This window comes from Mastigoproctus giganteus, chromosome 10 (assembly GCF_048544385.1).
Source record: "Mastigoproctus giganteus isolate SK-2022 chromosome 10, ASM4854438v1, whole genome shotgun sequence".
Lineage (NCBI taxonomy): Eukaryota > Metazoa > Arthropoda > Arachnida > Uropygi > Thelyphonidae > Mastigoproctus > Mastigoproctus giganteus.
This window is the reverse complement of record NC_143584.1, coordinates 17,509,959-17,525,491: the sequence shown is the minus strand read 5'-3', so window position 1 is coordinate 17,525,491 and position 15,533 is coordinate 17,509,959. Positions and strand designations below refer to the sequence as shown.

Sequence of the window (15,533 nt, the reverse complement as noted above, 5' to 3'; positions counted from 1 at the left end):
CTTTCCTCAATTTGAATTTATGCCTCTCAGGTGATTATTCTGAGTAAGAGGAAGAATCCCATCAGCATTGAGCATGCTCAAACCATTCAAGGCTTTATACACCTCAATCAGATCACCTCGCAGGTACCTAGTCTCCAAACACTGTAATCTGCAAAACTTAAGCCTTTCTTCGTAAGAGCAGCCCTTTGTTCCATTCACTAATCTTGTTGCCCTTCTCTGTACTCGTTTCAACAGTTCTACATCCTTATTAAAATGAGGCCACCAGACCTGTATACAGACTCAAGGTTTGGCCTGACCATTGCCTTATACAAGGGAATAATCACCTAAATTCCTGTATATCATTGACAAGACACCATGAGCTACTCTTGCAGACTGTCTGCACAGCTCAGAAAACTTCATATCTGCCTGCACAATTACCCCCAGGTCCTTTTCATTCTCTACCCCTGTCAGTGTAGTACCACACAATTGATATGTTACTCTGGGGTTACTGCTTCCCATATGTAGTACTTTACATTTGTCAGTGTTAAACTTCATTTGCCACCTCTCAGCCCATCTGCTCAAACTTTTCTAGATCCTGTTGCAGCAACTTACTATCATTAGTGTTATTAACAACCCTGCCAAACCTTCATTTCGTCTGCAAACTTGGACATTAAGCCTGATATACCATCATCAGTATCATTTATAAATACAGAAAACAACAATGGACCCAATACTGAACCCTGAGGAACTCCACTAATAAAATTAGTCCACGAAGAGCTGTGTCCATTAATTACCACTCTGTCTTCTCCCACTCAACCATCCCTTTATCCATAGCAGCAATTTGCCTCCAATGCTGCACTGCTCCAATTTGTGCAGCAGTCTTCCATGTGCAACAGTATCAAAAGCCTGTATAAGATCCAAATATATGATATCAAAGTTATTCCCTGCATCCAGTTGCTTTGTGACCACATCATGGTATCCAATCAAATTGGTTAGACAAGACTTCCCCTTAACAAAACCATGCTGTGTCCGAGCTATAACCGAAGTCTTCTCTAGATGATCTTGCAGTGCTTCTTTAACCAGTGCCTCCATTAATTTCCCTGGAACAGAACAGGTCAATAATTACTTGTGCCGCCCTTTGATCCTCCTTTGTGAATTGGGGTCACATCTTCACATCTCCAGTCCATGGATACCTCCCATGAGTCCAAGAAAGCACTAATAATTATGGCTAAGGGTTTGCTTACTTCCTTTGCTGCATCCTTTAATATAACTGGATAGATCCATTCCACCCCAGGTGCCTTTCTTGTGTTTATCTTCAACAATTTCTCCTCCACTTGAATAAGGCCTTGAATGGATTGAGCACGCTGAATTCTGATTGGATCCTTCCATTTGTTCAGATTACGAACCTAAGGGGACATAAATTCAAATTAAGAAAAGACAGATGTAGAATAGATGTGCAGAAATTTGCCTTTAGCCAGCAGGTGGCTAATTGCTGGAACAAACTTCCATCTGTCGTGGAAGTTGATAGGTTAAATAAATTTAAGGACGAACTGGACAGGCATTTGGAGGGAATGGTGTGATTTTTTTTTTTTTTTTTTGGCTGATGCTGCATAAGCTCATACACTTTCTTTCTTGCATCACATTCCACTACTACTACTACCACCCTCTCAGTTATTACAAAATCATTTAACTCACTGCCAGATTTTAGTTCACCTTTGGCATTCCCCTCCCTGAATAACTCCTCATGTGAGAATGTAGATGCAAAATACTCATTTAGTTTGTTAGCCATCTGAGCAGGATCATAAATAGTAGAATCATCGATATCCAGTGGACCAATCTAATTCATCCCCTTCTTTCTAGAGTTTACATAGGTAAAGAATTCTTTGCTGTTTTTATTTGCATCCTTTGCGAAAGATTTCTCATAATCTGCCTTTGCCTGCCTAACCTCCTTTGTGACTTGGTTACAGACCAGCTTATATCTATCATAGGCTTCCATGTCAACCATTAATTTATATGTATCCCATGTATTTTTCTTCTCTGCCACATGTCTCATTAGTTCATCTTACATCCATTTAGGCCTAAACCTTGAACAATATTTCTTTGTTGGTATGTAAAGCCTAGTAGCATCGAAGATTAATTCTTTGAATGCCTCTGATTTTGAATTTGCTGTTGGTAACATCATCAGTTGGTCCCACCATATACAATTTAAATACTGTCTCAGACCACCGCAGTCGCCTTTACGAAAGCACTTCCCTTTATCCTTTTGTAAAGGTTAGTACAATGGTCTCAGTCAGTTTTTAAATTCTGTACAGTGGGATCAACTGACGATGTTACCAACAGTAAATTCAAAGTGGGAAGCATTCAAGGAATTAATCGTGGATGCTACTAAAAGTTTCATATCTATTAAGAAATATTGTTCCAGGTTTAGGCCTAAATGGTTATCAAATGAACTAATGAGACTCGTGACAGAGAAGAAAAATGCATGGGATGCATATAAATTATCAAGCGACTCAGAAGCCTATGGCAGATATAAGCTAGTCTGTAATCAGGTCACAAAGGCAGGCGAAGGCAGATTACGAGAAATCTTTGGCAAAAGATGCTAAGGAAAACAGCAAGGATTTCTTTACTTATATAAACTCTAAAAGGAAGGGGATGAATCTGATTGGTCTACTGGATATCGATGGTTCGGCTGTTGATGATCCTGCTCAGATAGCAAACAAACTGAATGAGTATTTTGCATCTACATTCACAAATGAGGAGTTATTAAGGTTTGAAAATGGCAGAAGGTTATTAAATTGCAGCAGGGTGCTTAATGATTTTGTGTTAACTGAGAGCAAAGTGGAGGAGAAATTGTTGAAGTTAAACATAGTTTGGTTTGGTTTGGTTTTATTGGCGCATCAGCTACTAAGGCTATAATGCGCCAAGACCAGGTCATTTATAAAAAATTTTTTAAACTTTCAGTGACCTAATTAGTTAGGTCACTATGTCAAAATGTATAAAAAATATATAAAAGAAAAATGTAAAAATTTTATATATGAGTAAAAATATTTATTGATTTTAACAAGCTAAAAACAGCAGACACGTTGTCATTGTCAGATAAAATCTGACTGAGTGTATATGGCTCAGTCAGATGGTTAAAAGCGGTAAGACGGATATTGCTAAAATCTGAACATTCGATTAAAATGTGTCTAATTGATAAAACTGTGCCACAAGACTCACACATAGGAGGGTCATCAGCCCTCAGCAAAAAAGAATGTGTCAGATGACTATGTCCTATGCGGGTCCGGGCAAGAACAACTTCCTCCTTACGATTCCTGCGCAGACTAGACTGCCACGGTTCAATTACAGGCTTTATTTGATATAATTTATTCGCAGTCTGTCTATTCCACGAATCCTGCCATTGGGAATGTATTTTCTCGTGTATTATTTGCCTGTAGTCTGTATAGGGGACTAACAGGCAGCGGTGATTATTGGGAACTGCTGATTTGGCTGCGGCGAAGTTAAACATAAGAAAGACACCTGGGGTGGATGGGATCTATCCAGTTATATTAAAGGAGGCAGCAAAGCAACTAAGCAAACCCTTAGCCATAATTATGAGAGCATCCTTGGACTCAGGGGAAGTCCCCACTGATGGGAGATGTGCAAATATATCCCCAATTCACAAAGGGGGATCGAAGAGTGACACGAGTAATTACGGCACCTCCGTAGCCAGGTGTGCTACGCACTCCTGCTCCTTCCCACCTGGCTACGGCACCTCCGTAGCCAGGTGGGAAGGAGCAGGAGTGCGTAGCACACGCTTCTTGATTAGACCGGGGTTCGAGCCCGTCACCACCAAATATGGAGGATGCAGAAAGGTCAGGGAATGACCACCGCATATCCTGGAGCAATATGGCCTCAGTTGCTAATGCTCCTAAAAACCAAATAACAAACAAACGAGTAATTACAGACCAGTTAGTTTAACTTCTGTTCTGGGTAAAATAATGGAGCCATTGGTTATAGATGCATTGCAGGATCATCTAGATAAGACTGCAGCAATAATTCAGACAGAGCATGGGTTTGTTAAGGGAAAGTCTTGTCTGACAAATATGATAGGATATTATGATGTGGTTACAAAGGAACTGGACGCAAAAAATAATTTTGATATCATATATTTGGATTTCAGGAAAGCTTTTGACACTGTTGCGCATGGAAGATGATTGTACAAATTGGAGCAGAATGGTATTAAGGGTAAGTTGCTACAAAGGATAAAAGTATGGTTAAGTGGGAGAAGACAGAGGGTGGTAATCAATGGGTGCTGCTCTTCATGGACTAATGTTATTAGCAGGAGTCCCACAGGGTTCACTGTTGGGTCCACTGTTGTTTTGTATATTTATCAATGATATTGATGAAGATATAGCAGGCTTAGTGTCAAAGTTTGCAGATGATACAAAGGTTGGCAGGGTTGTTAACGACAGTGTTTTCCTGCAATAGGATCTAGAAAATTTGGGCAGATGGGCTGAAAAGTGACAACTGAAGTTTAACCTTGACAAATGCAAAGTACTGCATATGGGTAGAAGTAACCCCAGAGAAACGTACCAACTGTGTGGTACTACACTAAAGGTGGTAGAAAATGAAAAAGATCTGTGCGGTCAGATATGAAGTTTTCTGAGCAGTGCAGACAGGCTGCCAGGGCAGGTCATGGGGTTTTGTCAATGAAATATAGGAATTTTGTTAGCAGGGAGAAGGAGGTGATTGTCCCTCTGTATAAGGCAATGGTCAGGCCGTGCCTTGAGTACTACGTACAGGTCTGGAGGCCTCATTTTAGGAAGGATGTAGATTTGTTTGAATGTGTACAGAGAAGGGCAACAAGATTGGTGAGGGGAATGAAGGGATCGTCTTACCAAGAGAGGCTTAAGTTCTGCAAATTGCAGTGGCTGGAGACTAGGCACCTGCGCGGTGATCTGATTGAGGTGTATAAGGCCTTGAATGGGTTGAGCACGCTAAATTCTGATGGGATTCTTCCACTTGTTCAGATTACGAACCTAAGGGGGCGTACATTCAAATTAAGAAAAGACAGATGTAGAATAGATGTGTGAAAATTTGCCTTTAGCCATTGGGTGGTTAATTGCTGGAACAAACTTCCATCTGTCGTGGAAGTTGATAGGTTAAATAAATTTAAGGTGGAACTGGACAGGCATTTGGAGGGAATGGTGTGATTCTTTTTTTTTGGCTGATGCTGTATAAGCTCATACACTTGCTTTCTTGCATCACATGCCACTACTACTACCCCTGATGGTAGTTACCTCTTTGAGTAAATCCCACTTCAGCACACTATGATCACTGCCACCTAGAGCTTCCTTTATCTGCAGGTTCTTAATGCATGAAGAATCACTACTGATAATCAGATCAAGAGTATTACTCCCTCTAGTTTCCTCCCGAACATGCTGATGTAGAAAACAATCATCCAATAAATCCACAAAAGCCTTGTTAGCGTATGAGTGACAAACCCACAAATTCCAGTCAATATCCAGGAAATTAAAATCCCCCATTATAAGACTGATTTTCTGGCCCACTCTACCAGTACAGTTTCTTATTATACTCATCAGAGTCATTAGGTCTATAGCACACTCCTACTCTTAATTTTTATCTCCCAATGCTTATGTCACACCAAACTGACTCGACACTGCACTGTCCAGCGATGTCGATTGGCTTCACTTCCTTGGATTTTATGTCTTTCTTAACTAATAGCTTAACTCCTCCTCCCTTCCTATCCTGTCTATCCTACCTGTATACAGTGAAACTTCCCTTTAACGGACAGCCATGGGGAACGAGAAGTTGTCCGTTAGAGAGATGTGTCCGCTAACAAGAAGTCTGAGGGAGAAAAAGAAAAAGAAAGAAAAATCGTTAAACGTTTAATGTAAAATTAAATTAAAATATATACAGATTTTGAACAATATTTTTGTAAATAATATACATACAATTGTGCTATGCATATTATGACTTTATCTTAAGAAAAATACATGCAGTAATCACTTATTTTCTTCTGCACCTTCTTCCAGCTGATAATTTTGTTTTCAACATTTGTTTGGAGTGAAGAAACCATCGAAAGTCCTTCAGTATCTTCTTCAGCGGCGAAAAACATTTTTAAACGATTGATTTGTACGAGTGCTTCTTCTTTTTTCATCGGTGGTTTGTTGTTAACATGTTCTTTGACAGAATGACCTCCTTCCATTTCTTCATCCTCATGAGGAACCTCTTGAAAAATATCGATGATAATGTCGTTGATATCTAGAGCACCATCTTGTGTAGTGAGGTTCGAGTCTATATCTTTGTAGCCAGGGTCACTTGTAGCGGAAGTATCGTACATTATCAATAGATGTTGAAGTTCTTGTTCTTCTTGGTGCTCCACATTGCTCTTCACAACTTCAATTTTTGCGTTTGAGAAGCCAGACTTTACAAAACAGTTCACGACAGTTTGTTTTCTAATTGTGTTTACTGAAGAGGAAATCCATTGAATTGCATCTAGGATGTTGAGTTTCTTTGCAAGGTCACTCGCACATGTTACATTGTTCATGTTTGCAATGAGATGTCTTAAAACGTTTTCTGTAGTGAAGTTTAAAATTTTTTATTATCCCTTGATCCAAGGGCTGACACTCTCCAGATGTGTTTGGTGGCAGAAAAACGATTTGAATGTTGGCCAATTCAATGTGCGGGTGAGATGCAGCATTATCCATGAAAAGAATAATTTTTCTGTTTTGACGAATCATGTTTTGGTTAAAGTGACTTATCCATTCACTCATGATATCTCGTGTCATCCACGCTTTTTTATTAGACTTCCAGTCAACATTCAAAAGATTCAACTTTATGCCCTTGAAACAACGAGGATTTTGTGGTTTTCCTATAACAAGAGGTTGTTTAAAGTCTCCCAGCATATTTGTACACAATAGTACAGTCAAGCGTTCCTTAGAAATTTTTCCACCCTGGCACTTTTCGTTTTTTAGACTCATTGTTTTTTCAGGAAGAGCTTTAAAAAATAACCCTGTTTCATCACAGTTGTAAATATCCTTAGCTTCAAAATCACGACATAAACCTTCCAATTTGATGGTCCACTCTGCTACAACCCCAGTATCAACAGATCCACCTTCACCACTTATGGTTTTCCAAGAAATTTTATGCCGTGTTTTGAACTTGTCTAGCCATCCCACAGAAGCTTTGAACTCATTTACTCCCATAGATTTCGCAACCTCCAAAGCCTTTTCCCTAATAATAGGCCCATTAATGGGAATTTTTTTAGCACGTGCGCGACAAAACCACTCATACGTAACATTGTGAATTTGAAGTCCAACAGTTTTCAGGAATGATTTTTGAACCTGATCATTTCCGTGTTGCCAAAATTGTTTGAGCAGTTCATTTTTTTTTTTAGGATGTCGCTTACCTGCGTCTTCCCGATTTTGAATTTTTCAGTGAGATTGTGAACACTATTTTTTTGCCGATCATATGCATTAATGAGTTCGACTTTATCTTTTAAAGTTAAATGCATATGAGAAGACATTGTGCACTTCACACGACACTGAACAAAACTGAAACTCAAAAGACGAAAGGCTGACCAAATCCCCCCGCCCACACCGAATTCATCAGAAGTTTTACACGTGCCTTAAAATTCTTGAAAAAGGGTTTAGAACCGCGACGTAAACCTTGATAAAATTCAGAGAATCGGAAATAGAAAATAAACACACGGTTGATACAATACGTGGAAGAAACGTTCCTAGAAAAAGGGCCGTGAGCTCGCCTGCTGTCCGTTATGGGGAGATCAAATTAAGTGCTAATCTAAACGAAACAGTGCAGATTGCCTGTCCGCATCCGTTACAGAGAATGTCCGCTAGACAGAAGCTGAAAACACGTTAAAACCAATAGAGGAGAGTTGGGGAATTTGAAAATGTCCGTTGTAGAGAGATGTCCATTAAAGAGAGGTGTCCGTTAGGAGAAGTTTCACTGTATATTGTACTCTCCAAATTCCAGTTCTGCATTCCTCATGTCTGTGTGACACCACGTCTCTGATATCCCAAGAATATCTGCCTTTGATGTTTTGACCAACACCCCAAATTCATCAAATTTATTTACCAAACTCCTAGCATTGGTGTACACATAAGTATACATGCACCTGTTCCTATTCTTAGCTACCCTAACTCAACCCATGTGTTGAATTGTACCACAATGACTCTCAGCAGTCTCTGAAATCCCCTACATCTTGTTTTCCAGGCTGCTGCTCATTCCAATAGAAGCAGTGCAAGAATCACTTTCACCTCTGCCATAGCTACTGTTAATCTATTAGTCCGTGTTAATCTATTATCCCCCAAATCTAGCAGTTTTCCGACCCACCTAACACTGCCTCGATGTTTATCAGGTTTACCAAGAAGAGATGCAATTTACTGAGAAGTAAGTACCCAAAACAGTTTGAACAACTCATTTATATGTAAATAACATCATGTAAATGTAATGGTAATATTATTAAACTAATATCAACATGAAATTGACTTCAAGATTTAAATTGTATAAATTGATATATGGTCCACCGCATATCAACAAATTTCTTGGAGATCAAAGAGCATGAAAAATATCACATTATATCTGATATGCATATTTGGAAGTAATATTATAGCATTTTCTGAATTTGCAGTGTTATTCAAGAGTACAGGGGTGATGTGCTGCATTTGGGCTCTTCATACATGGCAACAGTAAATTGCTAGCATTTCAGAAATGCACCATATTCAAATTTTGTGTGCTGTTAAAAAAAGCTTCCATCAGAAACACTGTTACAGCAAGTGTATGGTGAAAAATTCAATGAAATCTCATTTTTCTTCCAACATAAATATGTTGGAAGTTTATTTAACCACAGATATATCATCCAATTTGAAACAACTTTTTTGAGCAGAATGACACGATTCAACAGGAATCTGAGCAGTGATAAAAGTTCAAATGTGTTGTTTTAGGTCAAAGTGTTTTATCAACTGAGAAAAAAGATCAGAGAAATGTATCCAAAGGACTGCATTTGACTTGTTGAAGGTGTGCCTGCATATAGATCCACTTTGGTTAAACAGAAACCAAATATGAAATAACAGTGTTAGAGCATCCACCTTACTAATCAGATATCATGGCATGTGATCTCCTCTCCCCCTTTTCAGAGGGTAAATCAATTGCTGAAAGGTTGTTTCAGTTGTGTAGTTCCATTAAAGACTGCAACTAAATTGGCTTTCTGAATTGTTTTTGACAATTTCGATATCACTAGAAGCAGTGTTTGAAGATGCTATTTTGAAAGAAAATTCTTTAAAAAGGTATGTACTAAAAAAATAGAGAGAGAAAGAAAAAAAAAAAGGAACTTTTTTGAATATATGCATATCATAATAATTATTACATTTGTTATTACCTTTTCTATTAAACCTGTAGTAATCTGAATCAAACATTGATCTGCACATTCCAAAATCAGCAATTTTCACTCTTCGGGTAGCATTAACAAGGCAGTTTCGACATGCAAGATCACGATGAACATATTTCTCTGCTGTTAAGTAGCTTAAACCTCGTGCAATATCCATTGCCATGTTTGTCAACTGCCTCTCTGATATTTCATCTGAGTTCTCACTTTCTGATTTATAAACTAAATCACGACGTCCAAGAAGATATGTCTTTAAGTCACCTGTGAAACAAAATGGAAACATTCCGTAAGTCAGAAAAGTCTTTATTGTGGGATTTGTAGTGTTCATATTTGTATGACTTAGTGCTAATCATATTGTATGAATCCATATATATTATTTTATTTTATTATTATTTTTAATAAAATAAGGGTACTTATTGCATATACTAACCATATGGCCCAATGTGCATCTGATTTTCTTTAACTTCGTGTAGTTTTCATCTAACTATAAATAATTCAAAAATATTGGCATTTTTCTATATGCAGAATATTTAATTGTACCAGTGGCAAGAACCCAAGACATTTAAACAATAACTACAGTACAATGCAATTATTCTGTACAGAAAAGTGTAAATATCTGTAACATTGATTACCTGCATTTCTTATATTCTAAATATAAATTACAGATCTATCTTGATATTTATATTTCCAAAATAAAACTAAGAAATATATCAATAAATTTTCTAAACATTACCCTAACCATAATAGGTTGATACTTGATCCCTGAAAGCTGAATTGTTGTATCACTCTTTATTGTTTCTATGTCATCAAATTGACATCTTTTCAGGATTTTTTCAGTCAAAGTCACATGGAGCTATATCTTGTGAATTGTGGGTTTCTGGATTTGAGTGATTTAATGTTTTGCCAAAAAAAAACTGCACAATGACAAATGCAACAGCATGTTGTCATGGTAAAGCAGCCAGTGTTTGGAGTTCCACTTTTCCAGTCTTTCTCTTTGAACAATATCATGAAGGCATCTCTTCGTTAAGTGTGTACTCATGGTGGACAACACTGTCATAGTCCAAAAATGCTAACTACAGGTCCTGCATTTTGCAGTGCACTTTTTTTGAATTGGGAGGATTCCTCCACTGGCATGACTGCTGTTTGGTTTTGAGGTCATTATGCCTATAAACCCATGTTTCATCTCCAGTTGTGATGCATTTCAAAAATGTTTCAACATTAGTCACATATACAAAAAAAATTGGTAAGGAATCTACTGGCAGTGCTCATGATGTTCTCTGTTAACATGAAAAATGACATAAACTTTGTGGAAATGCATTTCAAGTTCAAAGTTTTCATGAAAATGGAATGACACGACCTGACAGAAATACAAGTATTTTTAGCTATTTCACAAACAGGTAATGTTTGATACTGCCATTTTGGACAAAAGTTCACGCTCAAGATATGATTTCATAATTTTTTGAAGTAATTCATAATTCAGTTTGTGAATCACTTTCGACGGACTCCCTATCTCCTTTGAAACGAAGGCACCATTCGAAAATTTGTGTACAGCCCATTGCAGAGTCATACGACATTTCAACCCTTTACCAAGCATGTTGGTGGTAAATGTCCATCAAAATGATTTAAATTTGAAAACAAAAAATATCTCTTAAAGTGACATCAATACAAATTTTAGTTTTCTTTCATTATTGGTTTGACTTTCGATCTGTGTCATTAATTGTTTTGTTATTGAAGTCTGGACAGAAAAAAAAATTTTTTTAATTTTTATTTTGTCATAATTTATATGAAAATTCTAAAACATGAATTTAAGATTTGCAGTTCTTTTATCATACAATCACTGAGCTCACTGGCTCTACATTTGATCACAGCACCTTGCAATGTAGACATTTTTGTCATGTTCTGTTTATCACCATTATTCAATGGCTGAAGCATGCACATTTTTTGATTTTCATTCCTTTGAGTTTTGCTAACTGACAGTGAAGGTAATGCCCATATGCAGGTATTAAAATGCAAGTTATAAAAATGTGTAAGTGTAAATTTTTATTTAAATTAACTCCCCTTCTGATTACGTGTAAACATGTAATCAAAGGGAAGGATTAATTTAAAAATTAATTAAAAATGTTTTTAAAAAAAATATGTTTTACAGTTGCATTCATAATAGATTGAAAATAAAGGTGGCTTTGAAAAGTGAACAATTTTACTTAATAATAATAGTGGGAAAAGTCCACCATTGGACTTGCCAATAGTATACTTTTATTACTTCAGGTAAAGGGTTAAGAAGATCAAATATTTCATGTGTATTTTTTCTAATTTTAAAGCAAACTTTAATGTATATATATTGTTTAGTGCACTCTGGCATTTTGAAATGTGATGAGATGTGAAAATGCCTTTGCTGTTTGCTGACAAAAACAGACTGCAGTGAGTGAGTGAACAGCTGGCTGCATGGAAGGAAGGAAGGAAGGATGAGACATATCTAAATATGTTTTGCTTCCTTGGCTCTGGCCTAGATTTTTTAAGGGCAAAATTTGTAGGAGGTTGTTCATTAGGGCTTGGGTCTCAATCCAGTTTTAGTTTACAACAATAATGCATGCCTATGCCATGCAAAAAATTTTTTTATTTTTTCACATGGAAGTGCTACCATCTAATCTGTCTGCATTACATTTCTTCTTAATGAGGGTATTAATTTATGCTATACATATGATTTGGGGTAACAAGTGTACTTAATGCTATTGAGGTCAAAATCTTAGTTTGGGTACACCATAGGTCACTCACTAGTCATTTATCATTTGAGTGTATCCTAAATCTTACATGTACCTGTCCATAAGTGTTGATCATTGTGAAGACATTCTTGTTGATTTTATTTTTTTCAAATATGAGCTCTTGAGTAGATATTGAAATTTTTTTTGTCCTGAACTTAACTACAACTTTTTGCTGTATCAAAATAATAAGCATTTTTTTTTTTTTTTTTTTTTTGCATTTTTAGTAATGCTGATCCTTACACTACTTACTGAATAGGATTATTCCTTGATCCTGCTAAGTTGATTCAGAATATGGAAGAAAAACAAAGTGACTTTATTTGAAGGAATAAAAGCAGAAATTCAGTATCACAGAACTTGGGATGAAGAGCTTTCTTTCATCTATTGAGTTTGCCAAATTTGTTGGTCCCCATATGGTCATGATATATGGTCGTGATATAGCCCTTTGTCCTTCAGTCCCACATAAAGAAATTTATGAGCAGAGAATACTGGATGATGAGATGGTTTAACTGGGCATCCTTTTACCATATAAAAATCTATGGGGGAGGGGAAATTATGGAAACACCTGGTACGAAAGTATTAGTTTTTGTAACTGCTGTATGACATATTTATGAACACACAGTGATGATTTTTTGTTTGTTTTTTGTTTCTTCCAGGTAATACTTTGAAGGAAAGATGAGAAAAGCTCATGTTTATTTAAAGGTGATATAAAATGGTATGTGAAGAAAATGATGACCTGTCTGAATTCCAAATAGGTCAAATTATTGGTGCATATATATAGCAGGGGTATTAGTGACTAAACTGCTGATTTGTTTAATGTATCCAGAGCAATTCTATTGAAGTGATATGTGCATTCACCAAGAATGAAAAAACAAAGTCTGATAAGATGAATTGTTGCAGAATATTGAAGCTGACTGAAAGAGACCACTAGTACTGAAAAGGATCATAGCCCAAAAACATGAAACTACTGCCTCAAAAATAATTGCAGAACTTAGTGTGAGTTTCAGCAATTCAGTTTCTAGCTAAACAGTTTGGTGAGAACACCATAAAGCTGAAATTTTTGGCAGTGTCATTATTACAAGTAACTCATTACTGATGGTAATGCTAGAAAGAGGATGCAATGGTGTAAGGAGCACAGAAACTACACTTGATGATTGAAAACATGTCATATATTCAGATGAATCATCATCACACTTTTCCAACATCGGGGAGAGTTTACATTTAGCGAATACCAAAGGAAGCACATCATGCTGACTGTGTTGTGCCGACTATCAAACATGGAGGAGGATCAACAATGGTTTGAGCAGCAATATCTTGGTATTCTTATTACCTTGATACCTTACGTATTACCTAGAGAATATCTTGATATTCTGAGCGATCAGGTTCATCCCATGGAGAACATTGTTTCTCACAAATGTGATATTTCAAGATGATAATGCTGAAATATAACAGCCAGATGTGTCCAGTCTTGGTCTGAGGAACATGAAATTGAGGTTAGGCATCTCCTATCATGCCAGACAAATGTTATGGAAGCCAGTGTGTGCATATTTGGAGAGGAGAGTGAGAAGCTGATTTCCTCCACTTTCGTCACACAAGGAGCTTGAAATATTCCTCTGTGAAGCATGGTCCAATGTCTGTTAAGACTATTAAAAATTTGAATTGATTGCACATAGAATACAAGCTATTTTAAAAGCAAAAGGTGACCCAACACCATTTACTGCATACTTGGAGTGAAGCAGGGCTGCAGCTTACTGCTACCTCTTTTTATAATTTAGCATTAGAATTTGCATTAGTAGAGGCATACGATGCAAGAAAGCAAGCTTATGCAGCATCAGCAAAAAAAAGCCCCCTCCATTCGTTCCAAATGCCTGTCCAGCTCAGCCTTAAATTTATTTAGGCTATCAACTTCCACAACAAAAAAATGGACGTCTGTTCCACCAATCAACTACCCGCTGGCTAAAGGCAAATTTCCACACATCTATTCTACAACTCTTTCCTCAATTTGCATCTGTGCCTCCTCAAATTCTTAATCTAAGCAAGAGGAAGAATCCCATCAGCATTCAGCTTGCTTAACCCACACAAGCCCTTATACACCTCAATCAGATCACTTTGCAGGTGCCTACTCTCCAGGCACTGCAATTTGCAGAACTTAAGCCTTTCTTGGTAAGAGCACTCCTTTGTTCCCCTCACCAATCTTGTTGCCTTTCTTTGTACTCGTTCTTGCAACTCTACATCCTTCCTAAAATGAGGCCTCCAGACCTGTACACAGTACTAGGTGTGGCCTGACCATTGCCTTGTATAATGGGATAATCACCTCCCTGTCCCTGCTAGCAAAATTCCTATATATCATTGACAAGACTCCATGACCTGCCCTGGCAGCCGCTGAGCACTGCTCAACGAACTTCATATTTGACTGCACAATTACTCCCAGTCTTTTTCACTTTCCACTTCCCTGAATGTAGTACCACATAGTTGGTATGTTTCTCTTTGGTTATACCCATATGCAGTACTTTGCATTTATCAATGTTAAAAACTTCAGTTCCCACTTTTCAGCCCATTTGCCCAACTTATCTAGATCCAGTTGGAGTACTATACTGTCTTTACTGTTGTTAACAACCCTGCCAACCTTTGTATCATCTTCAAACTTGGACATTAAACCTGATATACCTTCATAAATATCATTGATAAATATACAAAACAACAATGGGCCCAACATTTCATTCCAGTGTTGGCATTCGAGGTGAGCGGACGCGCTTCGTCAGGGCTCCTCAGTTAAGTGGATTGTTGATTAGTGCTTTTAAATATTTGATTTATTTAGATATTGTTGGATTATTTTGTTATAGGTTTTCCTGTAACAGTTTGATTTTAATAATATTATAGATATAATTTTTTAAGGTTAATTTTCATTGATATTTAACTAATTTTATAATGGTAGTTACGAGATCTGCCTTAAATACATCACATGGTATCGTGACTCACACGGAAATAACCGATGGCGATTTACGGGTGAGTCATGATTTAATCTGTTGCAGAACCTGTGGAATGTTTTCCAAGGTCGACCTGGTGACTAATCATTGCTCACCTGGGGATTCTTTTCTTTGTGATCGATGTAAGGAGTGCACCGATCTTAAATTACAATTTGGTGCATTGATGGAACAATTTGAGTCCCTGAAAAAACGAGTGCTTGTCCTCGAGAATAATGCATCTGGGAGCTCATCAGGGACTCAAGACTCCAGCAATCTACCAAGTGATGCACACCTGATTCGGGCCTCAAAACAGAAAAACCAAGTGCAAACTACTCTGGTTAAGAAGAACATTGTTTTATTAGGAGACTCCATTGTCAGGGAAACGGGGAATATTTTTTGTAATAAGGATAGGTGGAGTAGAAC

General features: G+C 37.3%; 1 protein-coding gene across 1 annotated transcript in view; it reads right to left on the bottom strand.

The window, feature by feature from the left end:
- LOC150078811 (uncharacterized) overlaps nucleotides 1–15,533 on the bottom strand; it is a 329,603-nt gene that overhangs the window by 20,756 nt on the left and 293,314 nt on the right. The window contains exon 17 of the mRNA XM_090382376.1: nucleotides 9,383–9,649. Within this exon, the coding sequence (XP_090238502.1) occupies nucleotides 9,383–9,649 (267 nt within the window). The remainder of the gene's footprint in view (nucleotides 1–9,382; nucleotides 9,650–15,533) is intronic.